We start from the raw sequence: 25,659 nt of genomic DNA, 5'->3' as shown, positions 1-25,659 counted from the left end.
AACATAATGATGATAATAACTAAATGATTAAAATATCATATCAAACAAACAATTTCCTGTGAAACAATGGTATAATTAAATAAGCTTTAGCATCTTACAGGATCTCTTTTTGTCTGGATGTATGTGATGATACAGATGGGCATGAACATGTAGGCACTATATGCTATTCTGCAACAGATTAGCCTTTACGTGTTGCAACTGCAACAGATCACTCATACTTGTGGATGGCTAAAGCTGGCATCCCAATTGGTCCCATAAATGCTACCCTAGAGACCAGATAAGACAAGAAAGTGTGGCAACATGAGACATTCCTGGGAAACCTTAACTATGTACTATTGAGTATTATTTTGCTGGAGAATAGCTGTTTGTAGCTCTGCCATGAAAGGCAACACACAAAGATACAGGATTTCCAGCAACTGTTAGGCTGAGACTCTACTAGCGTAAAAATGAACATAAAACCCCTCACTGTAATTACTTTTAATCACTTGACTTATTTTGTTTTCGCTTGGATTGCAGTGAGTCTGACTCCACTAGCAAAGTTTTTACAGTGACTATACTATTGACAGTATGGTTGTGTACGTGATATAGTAATATAAAGACAATGATTATATTCTACAATGTTTTTTGTACTATAATTACAAATGTAGTATAAATTATATCTTTACTTTCATATAATAACTTTTATTATCATATTATTAAGATACTACATATACTGCACTATACTAAAATACTATGCTTAGCTTTCTCATTATATACACACCTAAATTAAAGCATTTTCTTATGGATCCGTATCACTTGTTTTAGACATTCAATTCTTATAATTTAGGTATCTATGACGAGGCATCCCACCTCTTGTCATAGATACATAAATATATGGATACTTTCAGATGTTTTTGATGAATCTTTCCAGATTCATTCTAGGTCTTTTTGAAGTAGTCATGAGAGAACATACAGTGCATAAAAGCACATTTCCTTGCACAATGTCATAATGCTGTAGATTCCATTGACTTCTGACAGCTGATGATACCATTTTACGAAGGTATTTGCATCAAAAGTTGAACACTGCTCAACTCACTTTAGGCTCATTTTACATCCTACTCCAGTGTAAATATCATGGTCATGTGATTAAAAGGAATTATGGGCAGGTTTTTATGCTAGTGGAGTCTCAGCCTTACATGAGATGCTCCCCAGACCAGCCTACCAGCAGTAGGGTCTGTGTGTCACTCAACAATAAAAAACAAGATTAAAGTGCTCATTAAAGGTCCTTCAAATTCTAATACAATGGTTATCTATTCCTAAAAAAAAAAACATAGATTTGTCACTAAAACTGATATGTCACCAATTGGTAGCAATCCCTACTTCTCTGTCATAGTAATACAATACTGCAAATAAAGCCAATGATGTTAGATTGCTAATGGTAGAGCAGCACATGCCAATTTACCTCTGCTAACAGTTGCCTGCTAATTGTATGAGAAGAGACAGCATTCTATAATGAAGCTTTTTCCTATCTCTGATGATGGATAAATATGTTGTTGCAGCTGTTTGTGCTTGTCTTGTGACTAGATGATCATCTCTCCTAATGTCCGTCTGGAGTGTCCAGAATCTGACTGCCAGGTATATTTGCTTTCATATATCTGCTGCCTCAATATATTCTTACAGTCAGGTTAGAATAGCCTAGATGCCAGGAAATTTGATAAAACTATCATCCTGCTTTTCTCAGCCCAATGATGTGATCTTTCTCAAACTGAATTATGTTTTGACAGACATATATCCATGCCTGGTATTGAAAGACCTCCAAACAACCAGCACAATGAAAGTTGTATACACAGTGAGCCTCTGAAATGTAATACTAACAGAATACTGGGGTAGCAATTTTAAGGCACTGGAGGCATTACCTGACATTCAACTGAACTACAACTGTAATTGTTTACATATCTGTCTGAAACATAGCTCAGATATTATTCATATGATTATTCATTGTCTGAATAATCAGATAATTCTCTCTCTGGGTGTGTAACTTTTTTGTCAATGAATACATTAACACCATTATTTTAAGTGATAGTTACCAATAACAATTATTATTGTGAAATAATAAGAGGTGGTTTTACTGTAATAATTAATATAAATTCAATAACATACTTTTTTTTTACAATATGCATTTTGGTTGGCTGAAATATAAAAAGAAATGTGTTATTGAATAAAACATCTTTCTAAAAGCAATAATTATCCACTAAGGTCTCAACAGTAAGTGGTTAACGAATAAATTGAGATCATCCCATAATCTCAATCACAGTATTTTAGTGTTTATATTAATTATTACTATTATTTTATAAAGCTATCTTATTTTTCTCATAAATACATAAACAAATTTACTCTGAATTGTAATGTACTTATTTAACTTAATATATAGCAATAATAAATTAATTCATTTCAAAAAGTTATTGTTATGAAATCCAAAGAAAACACACAGTAATTTACAAATTATTTAATGATTTTTTGTGTTATAGTAAATAATTTATGATGATTTTAATATTTCAAAATATAGAAAATAATAAACTTGTACATAAAGATTATATTTTATAATTTATTACTTACTTCTACCAATGCTAATGGAACGAAAAGACTCTCTGACATTTTTGGTGAAAATAGGAATGACTGGCTATAAAAATATTTCATTATTATTTTTTAATATATTCATTTAATATTAAATAAAATATTATATTTATAATAATGTTTCTTAAATAATTTAAGAATTGTCAATTAATCTAAGAGATATTTTGATTTCATCTTTACAAAAAAAAATAGTGTTTTATAAATAAAATCACAAAATATATCTCTGGTACTACAATTTTTGCTATATAAACTTTATTCTAGTTTATCTGTATCTTATCTTAAAACTTTTCCTTACTTTTTAAAAGTTAGTCTCTCTGCTATCAAATTTTCTTTCTAGATTAGTAAAAGGCTATTTTTTTCAATTTTAATGAAGTTTCTTAATTGAAATGAATAATTATTTATTTAAAGTAACATTATGCGTAAGTTAAAACATAATATATTTGTATTCAATCGGACATTGATTTCAGCATTAATTTTAATTGTAATTGATATATGATACTACAAAGTTATAGTATTATTAAAATTATTAATTACACTACTAATGTAAAACAATCTACCAGATTATTTATTGAGCTATATTAAGGCAAATTCTAATTAATACTAATTGAATCAGGTTGTTGTATATGTTATTAACCATATTATTTGAAAAATAACATCAATTTTATTCTATAGGATACATGGAATGATAATATATGGCTATTAACTAAAGTAAAATTTATACTCAAAATATTTGTATATATATACATATATATTTTAAAAATTCTTACGACTTTAGCCTTCAGAGCAACTTTAGCAAAACCTATGCGTTTTCCCCATAATAAATGATAATTTTCATCACTAAATTGTGCTTCCAAAACACCTCCAGGTGATATTGAAAGAAGATGCCCTTCTTCCAATGTTTGGACACAACTCTGAATTGATCCTGGTGATACTTTTAATACTTCTAATAATATATTCCATCCTACATAATAACAATAATTACTTAATTTGTTTTAATGATTATAAAGTCCATAAATTATTTTTAAAAATTATCATATATCTTTTCTAAAATCATATTTATTATACAAATTATTATTTTTTTTAATATTTATTGAACAGACAAAAAAAAATGACTGTATCCGACTATTGTTGTATTATTTTCTTATTATTATTTATATATAAAAACATAAATTTTTAAAATTAGAAATTGATAATATATAAAAACTATTCCAACTAAAACATCAAATCTCTAAATGTCAGATTATTTCAGGCTATATCTTGGTTAACTAGCAATTAATTGAGCAAAATCATTTGTCTAAAACTAGAAACAGGTCATTGCCTTGTATTAATATTTATATATTTTTAATATATATAATTAATAATCACACTAATTTTTGGATTAAAGTTAATAATTTAAAATATTCTGAAAGTAAAGATTGACTCAAAATGGGACAAGACCAATAAGAATGAATTATACTAATGCCACTCCATCGTAACCAAAATTCGAAATTCACATTATTCCTCATGTTTCCAGAACAGAATTTTTTGATGGATGTTTGCATACGAAGGCATCATTACCATCAGTGCCATCTACATTTCTTTTCTAAAAACACTTACCATCGAGGTTACCGGAAGCGCCGCCATTTTGTATACCTAGGGTAGCATTAACCGGTTCTTTTTATCTCAAAAACATCTCTAGTTTCTAACCTTTTCGGTTATTTTTATCTTTGAGTTACGTGAAATATGAAGCTAACAGAGCCACTGATAAAACTCAGTTGGCTTAGAGTTCAGATAACTAGTCAAGACATAGCCTGAAAAAAATCCTGCATTTAGAAAATTGATTATTAATTAAAAAGTTTAGGCTTGTTTGTTTACAAACTAAAAAGTTGTTTTTAAATTTAAAAAATCCAATCTGAAATAACATTATAATTAACATTACCTGGAATTCTGAATAAAAATTGATCTCCCACTGCACAAATTAATCTTTGTTTTTCAACAAAACATTTGGACATTAAATAATAATAATCAATAGGAATTGCACCGTGGTAATAAACTAAGAGCGCAGGAGATGAATCGGGAATGTTTTCAAATCCATCAACTTCATATCCTGGAAATAAAAATCTATAAATAAAAGCGATCAATTTGTTTTAATATACAATTTTAAATAAATATAATTAACAATTAAATTAACATAACTATAAAATTCAAATACTTTGATGACAAAACAAGTGATGATAAGAACTCATTAAAATGCATTAATTTTCTGTCAAAAATTTGATTTTATAAATATTTAAAAATTTTAGTCTCAAATAGTTTAATTCTCTAGTTAGATCTAGATTAGTTAATATAATACAGCTTGACCTTCGTGCCAAATGTTAAATAGCAGGAAAGAAAATTCACTGTGTACGGCATTATGTATAATGCCACACAAGGTGAATTTTTCTTCCTGCTGGATTAGTTAAATGGAAAGCATTAAAGGTAGTAAAATAAGTTTTTAAAAAAAAATCACTGAAAGCGTGTATTTAAAATACGAAATTTATTGCAAAATAATTTGAAAATCTATAATGCAGTTTAGAACTTGTAATTTATGTTTAATATTGTATAAGGAAATTAATATACATTTTAACAATAATATGCCAAATATAAATTAAAATTCAAAGTTGTTGAAGGATATAAAAGAAATGCAAATGAACTAGGGATACTAGAAAAACAATTCCAATGCTCTGTGACTGATAATCTGAGTAAGATTTATTAACCAATATGATAACTTAATTTGCGGCAGAGTAAAAGGTTCATATAATCATCAGTTGTTCTTCATATAACTTACAAATTACACATTTATAGTGGTATTATTAAACAAAAATGGTCTTTGCTGGAAAAAAATAAACATTTTCGATTATATTGTACTATTAAAACTACTTTTATATGTGATGATTATTTGTGTATGGACATAAATTATCATGTAAAACATTCAATGCTGCAAATGCGACGTGGTCAAAATTATATCTTGACATATAATAATAGTCTAATAATAAATACTGAGAAATTTTCTAGTAACTGTAGTATGCAAGTGTATGAAACTTGGGAACATGTTTTCTTTCATTGTATGAAATTTGAAGCAAGCAGGAAAAAGTATTTGATAAGATTTAGATCCTGAAAAGATATAATCGATTTATTATGTTTTTCAAAAAATGACTGTTATTGTGTATTTTATTTTGTATTATCTTGTACTAGGCTATTACATTAACTTGTTAAATTGTACTAACTTCAGCTTTATGTAATATTTTAACCCCCTTGTAACAAACTAAGGTTCATACAATAAAGAACTGAATTATTAAAGGAAATTTTATAGTGTTATTTTTTTTAATTGTATAATCAAAGTTGTATCTTTTGTTATATATATAATAATGTTTTTATTCATAACATTTTAATATATAAAAACTAGTTTATAAACTAATATTTATTATCTGGAATTTTTTCTATCAATGAATGCTTATTCAAAGACAAAAGTGCTTTTGTTTCAAATCATCTTACAAATATCATTTCACAACCACAGGAACACAGGGTAAACAGTATACTTATTGGCTACCAGACCATATTGGACATTTTCAATTTAAACTTTTTTTTAATAAGATTTCAATAGAAGTGATTCTGGAAATATTGCATGATAGTATTAATAAATACAAGTTTTTGCTGTCAGTAGTTAGCAAAAACTTCCATAGGTTTTTCTGTTGTTGCATATGATCAATAACCGTATAATTTTGCATTTTTGTAAAACAAGACACATTTTGGATTAAATGATGGCATTTGTAATTTCTAGATGTCGGCAGTAGAAAGGCTACAAAGAAGGAAAAAAAAAAGTTCCTCAGTAAGTATAATATTTCCTGACAATCTTTCTATTATGTGATAGAGTTTTTAAAATAAAAATTTCCTTAAGTAGCCAATAACCATATCATTTATGATAGAGTACTGGAAACTTGACTCTTGATAACATGACATTCCATAAAACTCATTGTGTCATCCAAAAAAAAATCTAAGTTTTATCTCTGTAACTTAACACTACGATCAAATAAGTTATTATTCTCCACTGGTGACACTTGATAATAGCATCAGTTCCATATGTTAACAAAAAATATAATTATTTTTCCATTGCGCCACTGCAAAACACCAGGACGCAAACGTCACTAACTTGAAAGTAGCCACCAAATAGCCAATATTTTTTAAAATTAAAATTTAACTACAAACAGAAATAGTCACTATTAGTGGATAGTTAATATGTATATGAATTTGCACATATAATACCTTTACAAAAGTTCCGCTAATTAGATTAGCATCATCACTATGTCATAAAACTTGTCATTTTCGGTAATTCATCACCTTCTCGATCCAGATTAAGCCAAGTTTGCTGGACTTTACTTTACTCTAACCAATATTAGTGAACAATTTGAACATCAGATCTGAGGATTATTTGAATGACTGACTAAATTGTAGAAAATACCTTTGTTGTATATCCTGTTACATATTGAATTAATACATTTTTTCTATTGTTGCATATGCCCAATAACCGTATAATTTTGCATTTTAATTAAAAATTTATTATGTACTGTACATGAAAATTTTAAAAATGTCTTTTGTTCTCAAAAAACTAATTTCATTTATGTCAGAAAAATTAAAGAATTATAAAATATTGAATAAACCTTTTTTAATATATGACATGCTCAAAAAGTTTTGAGAATTGGTCAAAAAACTCAAATCAAGTTACGGTATACATAAATTTATTTAATATTTTAAAAATAACTAAGCTTCAATGCACTTTCTCTAATGATTTCTTCAATCTGGAAAACATTTATTAAAGTCTGGTATACTATTCACGCCAAGTAATATTAAGAAGGAGTAGAACCGCCGCATACGGCGTTACAAAATATTTTTCTTCCGAGCACTTCCGACGAATGTATTTCTGTCGTCTTCACGCGAATAAGAGATTTTTATATTGAACACGAATGTTCAAAACAGAGAAGAACACATACGAATTTGATATTTTGGACGGCATTCGATACGAATCCGCTACGATTTTCAAATATGTTCTACTTCTTATTTAGTAAAATTGGTTTAGTTTAAAAATCATAAACTTTTTTGGATTTATTTTATATTAGTTCTTTAAACCATTTAAAAAGAAAATGGTTTGAGTTGATATAATTTAAATATAATAAAATTTTATAATCTCAAAAGAAGCCAATTTTTCTGAATTTTTTCTGGAGAAAGTGCATCAAAGCTCAGTTATTTTGAAAAATATTAAGTAAATTTCTTTAGATCCTAATATGTTTTCATTCATACCTATATCTTTTTAAATACATCTGGTATTAATATTTTATTTTCTAGACCTCACATCAAAACTATATACTACTTATATAAGACTAATCAATCTACATGAAGGTTATTGGAACAAATTAAAAATATGATTTGGAGAATATTACGATAATTTACCATTTCATAAAATGTAGATTGTAAAGTACTTTAAATTTCGCACTTTTGATACGATAAATGTAACTAATGGTATAATAATTAAGAATATGGATTAATTGAATGTTTTAATACAAAAAATTAAATTTATTTGTTGAAAATAGAAAAAAAATTCAAGCCATGAAGGGAAATTAAGGAAAATTTAAGAACAAGTTAAATTATAGGATAATATTATGAATAATAAACAAATTTAATAAAATTACTTAAAAAAATTTTATTTATTCATTATTAAATATAGACAGTTAAAAGAATATAATTCATTAAATACCATGCCAAATCCAACCGTGGGCACCCCAAAGCGTAGCAATAGTATTTCGAGCACCGTTCCAAAAATCCCTAGAATAAGCATCCTTCAGTCTATGTCTATAGCGATACAGATATAGAATAAGAGCTGATAAATACAGCAAAAATATTATCACAAGTGGAAGTAAGAAAGTTACCTGTAAAATCATAAAATGATTATTAAAGCTATTAATACAATTTTTGTTCGTAAAAGGAAATATTAATTTTGAAATAAAAAAACTTTACTAAACTTGAGATTTCATAATTTAGAAAATACAAAACTAGAAGTAATAATCTTTTGACATAAATATTATTAATATTTTCATTTAAGTTTTATAATATAAATTCGTATGTATTTCACGAATGGGCAGCAAAAATAAATATTAAGTTACCGTATTCTTGCACAATAATAATTTGTTAGATTATTTGTTTTATTGAAGAAGATATAACTTCAGATTATAATCAACTACTTAAACTGTCAATGTACAGTATTAATAATGGCAGAATTGTTGATAATTTCGATAAAAACATTTCAACATTTATTAGCTATAAACAATATATACCAGACGTGGGCAAATGCGGCTCTTTTTGAGTTACGTGCGGCTCTTGCCGAAAGTGTTCATTTCTGTTTTTTATTATTGTTCTTACAATTTTATTTTTATAATTTTGTGAAAATATGTTTGTTAAAAAAATTAAATATTTGTTTTATATTATATTTATATTATATAATAAAATCGTGCACCTTACCATACTATACGCCATGACAGTATAGAACTGCGGTTCCCATGCATTTTGCAAAACCTACATTTCGGCTCCCACTGAACTCTTGCTTGCCCACCCCTGATATATAATATTTTAAAAAAATGGAAAAAGGTATAAAATTTGATATTTACAAACTTTAAATTATAGATATTAAAATTATACAAGTATTTTATTAGAAGTATCTTCTTGTACTAGTGATACTTGTAATAAAATATCTGTATAATGAATGAAAATATACTTGAAATAGTATATTTTCACTGTCAAAATAAATGTAAATGCCTGAAAAAGAAATGTAGTCGACTCCGTCCACAACTGAATCATTGTTTACACGTTATTGTTTGATTTAGGTAAATATTACTGACAAGGTTATACCTAAAGTAGAAAATTATCTATTAATAATTATTTTTTGTCTTGTTAAAGATAAATATTTATTTAATAAGATAATTAATTAACTAATAACTTAATTATTATTTCATATAAGAGTTACTATAATAAAAAAAAACTTTAATCTCAAAGATAACAAAAAGCCTTCTAGAAGTCTCAACTTTTCAATAAATTTTTAAAGTGTAATTCTCTTTACCTTCAGAATAAACAATCTTTAAATTTATTTTCTATAAAGTTTTTATATTCTATGATTAATTAATACTATACTCTTCAAATCAATTATCATTTTTTTAGAACAATTTAGAAATTAATTACATTGAATATGTAAATATGTATAAAAATTAATGTTTATATTATATATATATTCATTATTTATACTTAAAGAGTTGTCCTTGTGCCTGAAGATGATAATCTAAACTTATCAAAACTCTTATAAACAAACTGTTTTCAATTTAAATTTCTTAATATGTATATTATTTTGTTTTAACATTTCAAGACAGACTTTTAATTTGTAATTAAATCTAAATATATAAAACTACTTGTCCTGACTGAGTGACTGATTCATCATTGCCCAGAGCAAACCACTGAACCTGAAGTGGTGAAATTTGGTACACAGTTAGGGTACGTCATGAAAACGCACACTAAGAAGGGATTTTTCAAAATTCCCCCGTGGGAGAGAGGGAAAGAATTAAGGCTTAACCTGAAGAATGGCTTCTGTACTATTTTAGACAGGATTTTTTGTTTTTAACTGCATTTAGTCTTCATTGATTACTTAGGTGTATTAAATTGATAACATTTCAGACATTGTTATAAATATTTTTATATATTTCGATTTTTTAACCAACCGTTTTAAATTCAAATTTGTTATTGCACATTGGTTCGATTATAGAACGATTGAAACGTTCCAGAAAATTGATCAAATTGAAAACAGTTCGTTTGATTCTCAGCAATTCTCATCATTCTCAGTGGTAGGTGTTATATAACAATCACTACGGTTGTTGAAATACTGAATATAAATGGTGTTTGCTTGCAAAATCCGTGCGGGCAAAGTCACGGGTAACAGCTAGTCACTAATATAATTTTTAAAATGAAAATTATTACTTAAATAATTCTGATTTTAAAAATTTAATATATTAACTGAATAACAAAAAACAAAAAATTTATAAATTTCTTTAAATTATACATTCTAAAATATACTACATACTTAATGTAATATTATAACTTAAATATTTTTAAATCTATATTGACAGATTTACAAACTACTTATTAATATGTGACTTTTCAAAAATATGTAGATTTTTTTAAAAATAAAATTTAAAAATTAATTATAAAAATATTTTAAAATTAAATTTTCTTTTTAATAAAATAAACTTATATTCAAAATATATATTACAGGAAGTAAATAGTAATTTTATGCATAAATTTTATACAACAATAACTCTCTCACCAGTCATCACCTTGCCATGATGAGAGAGTTCAGTAATTCTGATGAACCACAGAGCTATGCCGCTCCTGGCAGGGTTACCCATGCCAATGAGGTCTGTGGGGAGAAATGAAGCCAAAAGTAACTGAACCCACTGTGGAGATTTAACTATGCCGATAACATGGTCCCAAGTGTAGAACTGGCTCTGACATTGTCCAGGTTTACAAGGTCCATGCTCATGAGTTAGGAGAAGCTCACATTTGAAAAATATGCCACAATCTCAATGGGCATTGAAGTAGCTGAGTTGGCTACTGCAATGCCCATACCAGTTGTGGGAAACTAGCCTAACCTTGATGTTTCTGAGGCAATCCAGCCACACACCACTAAGGAAGGTAATCACACTGACAGATGAAATGGACATCAGAAATGAACGAGTTTATCATTTATACTTAATACACGATCAAGATACCCAAACAAGTGTTACATTAAGCATCTGTGTTATTAGTGTGTGTGTCCACATCTAAAAATTTCCTAACAATGTGACTTGTTCAATATTGTCGTTTTCTGTAATGTCATGTATCTGTTTTTATTCACATTTAACATTTCTCCATGCATAGTGTATGTGGTATGACACCAGTGGAAAAGAGGACAACAAACACCCAATAAATACCCTATCCATCCTTCACAGTTGTCTTATTTCTCGGGCAAACTGAAAAATTTAACAAGTACACTCCACTTGAGTGTACTTGTTAATTTTTTCAGTGTTATGTTAAATAAATTGTTGTTAATTATTGTTAAATGTGTAGTGGAGTGCATTATTTCCAGATCTCTGTCTCTCTCTAATTTTCCCTCCTCCATCCACCCACATTCATTCCCGTATGTAGCTGCTCACTTGTGTTCCACAAACACACAGGAAAAAATGAAGATTTATGTGTTTGCTAGAAAACACAGTGGTGTCAGAAGCATAATAGGGGATGCTTCTCAAATTACACAATATATTTTCCACTTGTACATTTAATATTCATTTTTATAAGTTTTTAAAATGCCATTTCAACACTAAAATAATAAATAATTTAAAGTTATACATTTTTTGTATCTTTATACATCTAAAAATTTTATAGTATTATATAAAAATGAATTTCTGTACAATCATTTTAGTTACTGACACTTGTTATTTACTGGTTTGTTTGATTTTATTGCATGTAACATCAGAAACTTGAATTCTTATTAAAATCCAGTACACATTCTGATCAAAACAATTTCAATTCTGTGATGTCATAGCTAAGATTCACAGCTGTTATTTTTTCATCTAAACTGGTAATTAAAGCCATCCAACAAAGCTGAATTTAGTTATTTTTGTTATTTTAAAATATACATCAATTTTTAAAAATCTATATTAAAATAATTTAGATTATTGTATTCAACTTTAAATAATTTATTTTGGAAACTTTAACATTAAAAAGAATAATTTATCATTTTGAAATTTTCTCAAAGCTCAGTTTAAATACTGTATTAATAATCTTTAAGGAGAAATTTATAAAATGAAAATTATTCTGAATCATTATTTGGAAACGTCCCTCATATAAATATATACATGATACATGTTTTATTGGGTATTCCAAACACTACCAACTTAAAAAATATTTCACAAATACAGTAGATTCCCCTATAACACGGTAGATATGTTCCGTGTTGTACGAGTCACTTAAATACATGAGCCAATCACAGCCTGGCACATGTGCAGTTTAGGGGCTATGACTGTTTGAAAGGTTTTTTTCCATAAAATTAACCGATTCTAGACTAATTTGACTCAACATTTCCAAATCACATATAATTTTTTGGGAATAATCCATATAAACTATGCTATAAACAAAAAATTGTAGGATTACTTACTGAGTGTGCACCATTTGACAACGCCATTGCTTAAGCTTGTTTTCGTCACGGAGTGGCTCATCGAATGGCGGGCGAGTGTTTCCTGATAAGTTATTTTTCTGCAAAAAATTCGCTGAACTTTGGAGACATCATTAATATAAATATAATTTTTATGTCCGTTAAATAATAAATGGTTTTTAGTAGGTCCGCTGCTCATTTAAATGACACGAGTAGGCTAAGATGTTTTATCGTGTTTTATGAGTCTCTTTTAGCGTGTTTATACGAACACGATTGCAATTTCTTCACCGTGTTATATGAATCCGTGTTATAGGGGAGTCTACTGTATTTAAAATTTTTCCTTAATAAACATTTATTCATCCAAGATCCACAAATTTTTATGCTATTTACTTAATTTTCAATTTACATATTTTTCCATTCAAATTATTAATTTACTAATTTTTATATAATTATATGATTGTTCATTTAAAATGTTATTTATAGAAAAAGAAAATTATACTGTAATACAAGTAATACTAGTACTACACGTAACATTTAATATTTGTAAAACATTTATTTTTAAATATTACTAAATACATAACAACAATACAAATTTACTGAATTACAAATTTAGAAAATAAACATCTAAAACAAATACATTCTTCAAATTTACACTAAAAATTTTCTTTAAATTTCTTTCAGAGAATTTTACTATGCAACTATTTTATATCAGATGATAACAGATCAAAAATAATCTATTATTAAAATATTTTGTTTAGAAAATTATTGTTTATTTTATAAACAGAACAGCAATAAAAACTTTTATTGAAAGATATATATTTAAATTATACTGGTAATTTATTATAAAATTATTAGAATTCTTAAAATCGAATTGTTTAAGATAAATTTGAATGGAAAGGATCTGTACTGTACATATCTCAGTATAATAGTTGCTTGAAAGTTGGCCAGAGATGAGAAATTTTTTTAAAATAGATTACACAATTAAAAAATTGTATTACATTGCCAACATTATAATTAACTCTTTGAAATATCTCACACAATTATAATAATAATAAATATTTTATTCTCATTAAGGCTAAGTCTTGTTACAGGGGGTTATTTTTCCAGTAATTCATTAGTATACATTTGTTACATGAGAATCGTTCAACGTACATTTTCTTAAAGAACACAAGTAACATTACAATAATCATTTAGAAGTACATTTTGTCATTAGTTTACTTTTAAATATTTTACTTTAAGTAATCTAATTAGTAAACGTTATTTTACTTCAATTCATTTTTCATATATTTTTTAATTCTTTAGCAATTTGATTAAAAAACCATTAATTCTATGCATTTGATTTGACGTAAGATTGTTTAGTTTAGTTCTAAAGTCTTGATTTTGTTACTTAGATATTAGTTCTTTAATTTCATATTTTTGATGATATTTATTTAGTCCTTCACACTCTCTTAGTAAATGGTTCAAAGAATAATCACTTGAGTTGCACCAATAACACCTGTCTCTAGTAAAATCCAAATAAGTATTATTAATAAACAATGAATATTTATTGAGTCTTAATTGGATTAATAATCTTTTTATTTTCATAGTGATATTAGCGGTTACGATATTCGAAGTACACGGAATATTTAGAATGTTGATGGTATACTAAATGATTTAATAAGTTTTGATCCATTATTATTGATTGAGAGAATGCTGATTTGATCATTAATGAGTAGCCATATTGCCAATCCGTTTCTGAATTATCAAATAATCTGTTTGATACACCAAAAGATTGTAATAATTTATTAAATTTATATCGCCATAGATTTTTATTGTCATCTGAGTTATTATTTTCATTTAGCATTATTTGATGTAAGAATCTTATATTATCTTCATTAATATTTTTAAATCTATAATAAAACTTAATCAGTCTCTTTAAATAAAACGGATATAGTTGGAATCTATTTGTTTCGGCTCGAATTGCATATTCTGGAACAGTTCTTCCTATTTTATATAATTTTCGTAAGTAAATATCGTGAAATTTTTCTAAATCGTATAATAAATCTAGTGCCGATATAGGGCTTGCATAGTATATTGAAGGGATAATCAGAAGGTTAAATAGTTTCATCTATAGTTTTATATTCGTAATTTTTAAAGTTGCATATAAATAGATAACATTATCTATTAAAGTATTTATTTTTGTAGATAGATTCTTCAAGTGTGATTGTAAATTGCAATTCCAGTTGAATGATATGCCTAAATATTTTATTTCATTTACTAAGATTGATTATTTAAATAGAATGATTTTTCTTGTTTTGGAAGTTTAACATTATTTCTAAATATAATGATTTTGGATTTAGAGATATTCATCGTTAAAAACAGAGAATTCGGATAATTGTTTACTATACTTATTTTGTGTTGCAAGGCAATTTTTGTTAGTGCTAGTAGTACTAGATCATCTGCATATAATATATAGTGATAAATTCTTCCAGAAATTTGAATTCCTTCAATATCGAGTAGAAACAGTTTATCCATATCATTTACATAAAAATTAAACAAATATGGCGATAGCGGTTCTCCTTGTAGTAATCCTCGGTTTACGTTTAATTCTGGGAATGTTTGGTTACCATGAATAATGTTAATTCTGTATATTGAAAATAATTTCGCAATTGAATCTGAGAATTTTTTCCAGAGCCACAGATTTTCAATTTATTTATCAAAGTTGGGACATGAACTGAATCGAAAGCTTTTGATATATCGATGAAAGCTGAATATATTTTTCTATGTTTTTTTTAGTAAGTAAATTTGTATTATTGACAATAAGAAGAATAAGGCCAATTCTGTTTCTTTTGTTTTTATAAATGCGAATTGAAATTTCGAGTTTAAGTTAAGTTCCGCAATCCATCGTTGAAATCGTAGTGCCGGTATAGAAGTAAAGCATTTTCGTAATGTTGGTAATAATGCTATAGGTGATAGTTTCCGGGATCTTTTCTGTCTCCTTTTTTATAGATCATTAGCAGTTTTACTGTATTCCAAGATTCTGGAAAGTTTGCTGAGTTGTAGAATGAATTGAATAGTCCAAGCAATACCCATTTTTCTGATGGTGGTAGTAATTTTAAGAATTTAACTGTAATTAGATCAATACCTGGTAAAGATTTTGTTTTCATTTTGTTGATTGATGCCTCCAATTCATCATAGGTAATTACCGGATTTAAAATTTCATTTTCCAGTTTTAGTGACTCTATATTAGTTATAGCAGTAATTCTTTTATAATAGAGTGACCAGGTTAAAAAGTCAATTTGCGATTGATTCTCAGTATCTTGTTTATGTAATTTTCATACTAATGACCAAAACAGAGTATTATCTTTATTTAACATTAACTGATGTTCTAGATTTTTAAAATATTTTATTTTCTTGGATTTTAACAAATTATGATACATTGTTTTAAGTTTCTTGTTCTAGTTTATAAGATTCATTTTCGTTTGACATATTCCTAAACTGCTTTAAGGCTTTATTTTTCTTTAATTTAGAGATATAGCAAGTAAAGACATACCAAGGTTTCTTAAACTTATTGGTTTTTATATTATTAATCTTTTTTATATTAACAAATTTTTTTTATTAGATTTTCCAATTGGGAATATATCTCTAGTCCATTTCCCGGTATAATTTTAAACAAATTTTTAATTTTTTCGCTAATTTGCATTTGAAATTCAGATAGTCATAATTTATTTTTTGATAAGGTTGAACTTCTCTATTATTTACTTGGATATTTGCCACTTCAAAGACAGTCTTGACTGGAAAATGATCAGATAGGTCGCAATTCAGAACATATTGTTAGGTCTATTACCGAACTTCCAATATTAGCAACACTAGTGAATTCAGATGGATAATCATTTTTTATTCTTCTGTTTAAAATTATTAATTGTGATTGTTGAGTATTTTTTATTAATTGAAGTGCCAATATGTTGTGCTTTTTATCTTATCACTCACAATTATTTTATATTTATGCATATACTTTGAGATAAATTTTATGTAATCTATGTATTATAGTTTAATAAGATTAATTTCTTTCAAATCGTGTACAGCCATATTTTCGTCGTAACGGTGGTAAATTTTTAATTAATGTAAAAATGCCTTTAAAATTTATCGTTATCATTAAAATAATAATTTATATATCTTATTCACACCTGTCTAAAAAGGATAATTTGATAAAAAAATTATTTATCAAATTACTCATTTTTATTTTATTTACTTAAGTAGCTAATGAAGTGAATTTATGATATTTATATTTAAATTATGAGGAATTTATTTATTTATTATATGATCAATCTAAAAATAAAAAATTAAATTAATAAACCCAAAATAAATTGATTATATTATCAAATTTAAAATATTTGATAAAACACATGACTTAAACTTCATTTATAAGCACCATTAATTTACCTCTAGTGACTTTGCATAATTTAGACAAGTTTCAGATTAAATACTGCATTGTCCTATCATTCAATGTCATTTCATTTAATAATATTATACCACAAGTGCAATTACAGTACAGTACATAGAAAAATGTTTTAATCAATTTCAGTTTTATTAAATCTTTTCTGCAAAATATCTAATAATTTTGTATATTATTTTACAAAGTATTTATTATTTAAATACATTACATTTATAATTATTAAATTTAATGAGATGGAAGCACTGCATAGCTGTGGTTTTGAAATTACAACAATTAATTTACAGATAATCACTAAATTATACAAATAAGCTTGCTAGTATTTGAAATATATTTAAATTTAATTTCGGCTTGTGACATATTGTATACAAATTAGAATAATGATTACAAATAATTAAATTGTGCCCCATAAAAAATTCAGAAATTTTTTTATATTTTCCATACTATAAATTAAAATACAGGTACTCCACACTTTACGACCTATCTGCTTAACGACCACTCACACTTACGACCTGCAATTCGGAGAATTGCCTTTCTCAACTTGAGTGTCGGTCAATGGCGAATGGTGACATGCGCACTAAGCGTACTATAATAGTCTTTTTATGAATAAATTTGAAGTTTGTTGCATAATTTGTATAATTTTACAACGATCCTATATTCCCGGCACAAGTTCCTCGCTTATTGACCAATTCGCTTAACGACGTAGTCGTCGGAACGGAACTTGATCGTAAAGTGAGGAGTACCTGTATAAAAGATAAATAAATAAAGATATTTCTTGATATTTGAATTGGTGAATGTCTTAAGCAAATGATAAAATATAAACAAAACACTTCTTTTCACTTTTATCCATAAAAGCAAATTTTTTATATTTTTAAATCAAAATAGCAAGATGACATTAATTTAAAAACTTTTCTGCTATTAAATTTTAACTTTTCTGCTATTTAATCATATCAAGTATAAAATGATAAACATTACAATGCAATATGTAGTTTGAATATTAATTAATTCTGAAAATTTTAATATTCAAAATACATATTGAATCATAATATATTATAATAAAGTGATAAACAACTAGATAAAAATGTAATAATAATCTTTATAAAATTTCAATTAGTTATCATGATAAAATATATTAAATAAATATAGGTGTCATAATCGAGCTATCGAAAGTGAAGGGGTAAAGGTCACTTTTCACCCCTTTCACTAATATATAAGAAATAGGAATATTAAATATTCCTATTGCACGTTTGTTGTAAAGGAATATTAAACATTCCTTTACAACAAACATGTAAATAATGTTGTTAAGAACAAACTCAGAAGCAATGTAGTTCTTGGAAAACTAACATACACCACTTTCACTTTCAACAGTTCATTTATCAGTAAACTTTGGTAAACTATATATTCTGTTGTATTTTCCATTAAAGTTTAGCTAATTGTAAGATTGCTAAACAATGCTTAAAATAGCCAATTATTAGAGTATGCTTTTAGTTTTAAAATGTAATTTAGAATTTTTAGAAAATTATTTTTTAAAATGTCACAATTTTCAACAATTTATTTGATAAAACATTGCTTATTTCACTTAATGACATTGCGTGATAGGACAACACAGTGATCCATCTGCAACCTGTCCAAATTACGTAAGGTTCAGATTAATTGAAGTTGCTACAAGTGAATTAATCATGCTTGTGTATAAAGTTTAAGCCAATTTGATAAAATGAAAAAGAGAATTAGAGAAAATATTATGGTGGTTGGATTTTATTTCAATTATGTTCATAATGATATTTCTATGCAAAACAAATGGAATAAAATGATTTTTTAAATAGTGTCTGAATACTACAAATATAAAATTAACAACTTTCACTTACAACTACAGGTGTAAATAACCAAATCAGCCAACTTAAATATTCAATGTCAACACAAGCTTCTAAAAACTGTAATCCAATGTTGTAGTATGTAGAATTTTCCATTTTATCACTGAAAGCTAAAGAATAAATTTAAGTGCTCAAACTGGACGTTAATAGTAGTGTTTATCTGAAAAAACAATAATACAAGTAAATTATAACATTATACTTAAATTGAACATTTTGAAAAAAAATAACTACAATTCATTATTATTCATATATTACACTATATATATCTAAACCTTAATAACATTAAAAATTCAGTTAATGTTACCTTAGGGGCCAAGATGGCAGCTTGTCTCTGATTCCAGCAAGGAAACAGTGGGACGCACATTCTAACCTAACCTAACCTATTCTAATAATTTGGTTGCTAATAATTATGGTAATTTATTAGAATAGGTTAGGTTAGGTTAGAACATGCGTCCCACTGTTTCCTTGCTGGAATCAGAGACGAGCCACCATCTTGGCACCTAAGGTAACATTAATCAAAAATTCAATTTTAAATTGAGAGATTGGTTTGATGAAAACTACTACATATAAATTTTATATTTCCCTGTATTTGATTTTGTTATAAGTTATGTCAATTTACGATTTATGTCCTCCAAATTAAGATTTTCAAAAGTATGTTTCAAGACTTCTTGGATTTTATTCCTAAATAACTTGATTTGGTTTGACAAATATGTCCCTAATCTAAATCAGTCAATCTAATACAGGCCTGGCCAACCCAAATTGTTTCGCGGGCCACTTTCATCATGCGTAACATTACGGTGGGCCACAATTTAGGCAAACATGCTTTTAAAAAAGTAAAACAAATACAAAATGAATAAGATTTTATTGTTATACCAAGAGTTTGTACCTGCACTTGCGCATTATAACAATGACACATGCAAATTTTCATTTATTTAATTGTTTTGGTATACACATAACGGGAAACAAAAGTTTTGATAGATATATAATATCGCTTAGAGGGTCACACAATTTAACGTGACGGGCCGCATGCAGCCCGCGGGCTGGCCAGGCCTGATCTAATAGATATTGCCACTGAAGATGAAAAGGAATTAAATTTTTTTTTAAGGTAAAGGCAGACATTACTATATGTATATTCTAGTAATGTGCAGGCAACTTCTTATGCTCACTCTTGTAAGATCTACAATGAAAATTCAGAAACATATGAATTGTCTAATATACCTATAATCCTACCATAGTTTAAGAAACATAGTCATAGAAAAATCTCTTTTCTTCATACAAACATTTTCTATTTGTTGTTAGAAATTCTTACCAAAATATATTTCAAAGTAAAGAAATACTAATGACTTTTGTAAGCATGAAAAAGAAGCAGTCAATATTAAATTGCTTGATTATAAAGAAAAAGACTCATATCATTGATAACACAAAAAATTTATAGATTCTGGGAAGTAAAATTACCACATTCACTAACAACTGATGAAATTTCTGTTCCTTTTAGCACTATATAATTTAGTATAATTCAGATACCAATAAAAGTGACTTCTGAAAAGGAAAAGATAAAAGAAAACAAAATAAACAAAGGATAAAAATGAGAATTTGGTTTCAGAATATTTCATGAGAAAAGCAGATCTAATGTACAGCAATACCTCATAATTTAAATGTTCCTGAAAATAATTCAAATATTGAAATGTTTTCTATTATTTCTTATGACCAAAAATTCTCAGTTGTTCTAGTCTATCCAAATAATCTCAATCAATTTCCACAAATGACATTAAAACTATGCAGAAAATATATTTACTTATCAATCCACATTTTTATCACGATAAAATTCAAATTCCAATTAAGTGTTAATTAATAAGCAGAAATTAACCGAAAAGTTTTAAATTATAGAATGTAAGCTACATTTAAGATTTTTAATTATAATTTTTTTCAATTTAATATCTTTTAGGATATAGTTAATGTTGAACTATAAAGTTCATAAATGTTTCTACTAAATAAAACTAAATGAACTTCCGAAATTTAAACTGCTTTCTTTTAGAAATAAAAATATACATTATAACTTTCTGCATAAAGTTAACTATTTAAGCAGAAAAATTTCCTAATATAAAACAACTACAATTTTTGTCATTATAAAAGCCATATCAATAAATATATTTGAGGAAAAGTAGTAAGTTGACAGTAGATAATGAATCAACACACTATATTTCTCAAATATATTTATAAATTCAAAAATAAAATAAAATTACATATTTTCTTTTTTATTGTGAATTTATTCATTATATGATATACCGTATTTTATGGACTATAAGATGCACCTTAATTTTTAAGCAATTTTTAAAAAAATACCTATAAGACGCTACGGACTATAAGATGCACCTGAATTTTGGAGGCAATTTTTCGAAGAAAAAAGTGCGTCTTATAGTCCGTAAAATACGGTAGTTATCAAGCTTAAAAGCTTGATAACTATATCATATAATGAATAATAAGATTATCAGCAGCATTTGAATCATTTTCTTTGTAACTTTTACAGCATCTGTTATAAATTTAGGTTCACATTGGCATATGAACTGCTACAAACTACATACAAGCTATTAATTTGTCTCCTTTTGGTAAGTGTTCAACTAGTTCATTAGGAGCTGCAAATATTTCAAATTTTGCTGAACTTCTGTTTATTTGATCAATCAACTTTTTCTGTAAAAACTGGTGATTGTAAATGAAACCTTTTCAATCAATCACATTCTAACTCAGTAGGTGTTATGCAGTACAATGAGGATATTTTTCTTGTTTAATGTTTGTTTAGTATGCCAGTGTGAACCTAGCTTAAAAAACAAAAATAATTTTAATTCATATTTTTATGTGAACTACCACATATAAGATATGTGCTTAATAAAAAAATTCTGATTTAGCTTTCAGTTTTCATATGAATTATTCCACATAACCCTGCTAATTCGGAGAATATAAAGTTACAATAAATAAATGGGTCAAATCATTTTTAATGAGCAAATAAGATTCAGCAATAAGTAAGTGAGCAAATATATCTGAACATAATTATGAGCAAATTATAAATAAGGTTACTCAGGGACATAGGAAGAGGGGAAAAAGTGATCTGGCCAAAACAAAAATGGTTATCATGTTAAGGGGAAAGCAATACTACAGGAATTGCTTTCCTCCATGGAAAAGCCTATTTGTTTGGTTTGAAGTGATACACATCAGCAAGTGATTTGAAATTACAATTATATTTGTAACTTTGGCTATGAAAAGTGGTCTGGCATGGCTAGACTTGTTCTTAGAGCCTTACTACAGCAAAAATGTGAAAGAAAAACAAAACAGTTATAAATAATTTTATATTTTTTTCAGACAGTAATAACATGTTAATGATTTTAATACAAATTAAAAGATTTGACACACGAAAAGGATTGACAGATGAAGAAGCAAAATCAAAAACATAATCATCATCAATAAACAAACAACATACAAAGTGTATAAATCCTAATATACAAACCAAATGTATATTCAGAGAAAATTAAACTAAACTGTAGACAGAAAACTGTGTTTTGTCCAGGTGAGACAGATTCATATATTTTGGTAAAATGCCAAAATGCTAATCTCATCTTCTGTTGCTAGCTTATAAAAATCAATCATTCAATTGTTTACGAAAATTATCTTAAAATTTTATATTCAAAACATCTGAAAAACATCTCTAAACTGCAATATCAATTTCTTTTTTTTTTTTTTTTTTTGTCAAATTGTTGTAGGCTTGTATTATAATCTATAAGTCATTTACCTTTCTTAACGACCTGATTACCCAGCATGAATCAGTAACACGATTAACTAAAACAGAAAATATGCAGTTTACACAGATAGTCATCGAAGAATAATTACAGAAATCGCGCCAATTCTTGCCAAAAATAAAAATAAAAAAATATTTTTTTTTGACATAGTAAATATGCTTATTTTTAAATTGAAAAACATCTGCTAATATTCTCAATTATTTCAAGGCTGCAATACAATACAATCTGATATACTTACCTAACGTGGTATAAAATGCGTTGTTTATAACGTGTATATTAGACACGTGTTAATCATCTGTTTACTACTCTCAAGAAAAATGAATAAGCATCCGGTCGTAATTTTTACTAATAATTTTTAATTGAATCTTTGAATAACGAATATACAAATGACATTTGAAAGAGGAGCAATAAAAATATAAACATTATACCTTTACATTGCACAAGACACATAATTTGTTGCTCGTTTCACGTGATTAAACCACCATTCTTCTGGACCTCTGGTGGCAGATTTATAACAAATATATTTAATTTAATAAATAAGTTTTATTTTTTTTTATTAATATTTTTCAAATTTAAATTATGTTTTCAAAATATTTAAATATTTAGCAAATCAATTTTTTTCCTAAATACTATAGTTGTAAAGAAGTATTTCGCTATTTGCATAAAACTGAAATATCAAGAATTCGGGTTCTATCTCTGGCGTACGCGTACCCATTGTGGGTCTGGCCGAATCCGTGATTAGCATGATTAAAAACGCCTTCTTCGGCTTAATATGACAGGCATAGTATTTGTGAATACTAAAAAGTATTATTCAGAATTCTAAAAATATTCAGTGGTTTTATCCACTCGGCAACTTCGGTGTTTGCTTTATCATCACTCGCAACAATCTCCTTTTGATGACTCGTATAAATTTTTGTTATAGCATATTTAAGTACTGTGTTTTCGACAGTCATTTCTGTATGATGTCATATTTAAAACCGTGTCCAAAAATGTAGTCTCAATTTGACACGAGTTTGTAGCAAGAAAACGGTTTTCTAAAAATTAATCAGATTGTAAAATCGGCGGCTTATTCAGGCCCTACGAGAGGTGATTGCAGCCGGATGCCATTCCGGGGCCCATAAGCTTTAAAGGACTCATCAGTGGAAAAAACTTATTTCATTTTCTGATTATTTTTTCCAAATAATATCAATAAAATAACGTTGGCCTTGGGATAATATTTACACTATATTATTTTTCTACTTCAATATCATTATGTTATTTGTATAAGCGGGTCTCTGAAAAGGGACCCAAAATGATCTTTGCACCGACAACTCTTCATTCTCTTGGAGCCGTAGGCGTGTTGTATATTGATGTTTTTAATTAAATTCATATACTGTTTTAAAACTTTAGTAAAAGTTTTAATACTTTTGCAATAATAAACACATATAATACTAATAATTATATATATATTTTAATTCTTTTTGACCAGTGAGAACTAAGAGAAACATTATCTATGCCCACAGTAGAAGCTGTCGGATGGTGAGTTAGAAGATTCAACGTATTGAGAAAGATCACCCCCCTCGAAAAATTCAAGGGATTTTTCGACCCATTCGGCCATATTTTTGGTTAGATAATGAAATCATTCTCCTAAATAAAATCTAGTAGACAGCATTCAGTAAATAAAGACCAGAGACGGCACACACATACCTTTATTGACGGCAGAATGGCCGAGCGGTTAAGATAGTAGCCTACAGCATTAGAGGCCCCGGAATCGAATCCGGACGGGTTCAAAAACTAGGAATTTTGGGGAGTGATCCATCTGGATATGTCGGCCCCGTCCTTCCCATTGTGGGCTTGATACAAAAGGCTTTAGTGTCCTCTGGGCGGAAAGAATTAAAGTAAATCACACTTCTTTACGTTGTGTCGCCATGGATTCGGCCGAGATTCCAATATGACTGAATGGGCGCAATGGAGTTAAAATGTATATTATCCGAATTTATTTCTATATGACCTAATGAAATACTTCAGGTAATTGTACCATGTATTGGATGTGTGTTTTTTTTTAACTCTTTCCGCCCACGGCCGGATGGCCGAGCGGTCAAGGTTGCAGCCTACCGCTCTGGGGGGCCCGGGATCGAATCCGAACGGGTCGAATAATCTCCAAGAATTTTTCGGGGGTGGTCCGTTCGGATATGTCGGGCCCCGTCCCTCACCACCCGGTCGCCCCATTGTGGGCCTGGCCGAACCCATAATGGGCCTACTAAAAGAGGCCCTCTTAGTGCCCACAGGGCGGAAAGAGTTTAAAAAAAAAAAAACTCTTTCCGCCCTGTGGGCACTAAGAGAGCCTTTTTTAGCATGCCCATTATGGATTCGGCCAGGCCCACAATGGAGCGGCCGGAAGGTGAGACTCGTTTGCAAATTTTATAAGAGGGCCCACAGGCGATCATGGCATATTTCTAGATGTTGTAAAATTGTGGATGGGGCCCGACTTATCCGGATGGACCACCCACCGAAGAATTCCTAAGGATTCTTCAACCCGTTCGGATTCGATCCCGGGGGTCCCCCAGAGCTGTTAGGCTGAAAAGCAAACTAATGATTATATTATTTTGAATATTGGTTCGAATTACAGAGTGGACCTCTAACAATAAAAATCAAATTCTATTCAATTAATGTATTTACGGACCTTAAAAAATATTTATTATGTAGCAAAAAGATATGAAAATATTAATTAATATT

The 25,659-nt window shown here is 27.8% G+C and overlaps 1 protein-coding gene across 3 annotated transcripts in view; it reads right to left on the bottom strand.

Moving 5' to 3' along the window:
- LOC136989732 (DGAT1/2-independent enzyme synthesizing storage lipids-like) overlaps window positions 1-23,435 on the bottom strand; it is a 31,992-nt gene extending 8,557 nt beyond the window's left edge. Inside the window, exons 1-6 of one of the 3 annotated variants that reach the window (XM_067287980.1) lie at window positions 23,373-23,435; window positions 19,151-19,316; window positions 8,381-8,552; window positions 4,532-4,699; window positions 3,381-3,574; window positions 2,596-2,659 (exon numbers count right to left, since the gene is read on the bottom strand). In XM_067287980.1, coding sequence (XP_067144081.1) covers window positions 2,596-2,659; window positions 3,381-3,574; window positions 4,532-4,699; window positions 8,381-8,552; window positions 19,151-19,252 — 700 coding nt within the window. In that variant the 5' untranslated portion in view covers window positions 19,253-19,316; window positions 23,373-23,435. Of the gene's footprint in view, window positions 1-2,595; window positions 2,660-3,380; window positions 3,575-4,531; window positions 4,700-8,380; window positions 8,553-19,150; window positions 19,317-22,937; window positions 22,959-23,182 lie in introns of those variants that run through there. The other 2 variants (XM_067287981.1, XM_067287982.1) reach the window with 2 other exon arrangements.
- Between the last annotated feature and the right edge of the window lie 2,224 nt (window positions 23,436-25,659).

Source organism: Centruroides vittatus, unplaced genomic scaffold (assembly GCF_030686945.1).
Source record: "Centruroides vittatus isolate TY-2023 unplaced genomic scaffold, ASM3068694v2 scaffold_752, whole genome shotgun sequence".
Taxonomy (NCBI): Eukaryota; Metazoa; Arthropoda; class Arachnida; order Scorpiones; family Buthidae; genus Centruroides; species Centruroides vittatus.
The sequence above is the reverse complement of the archived record's forward strand: the minus strand, read 5'-3'. Positions and strand labels throughout refer to the sequence as shown.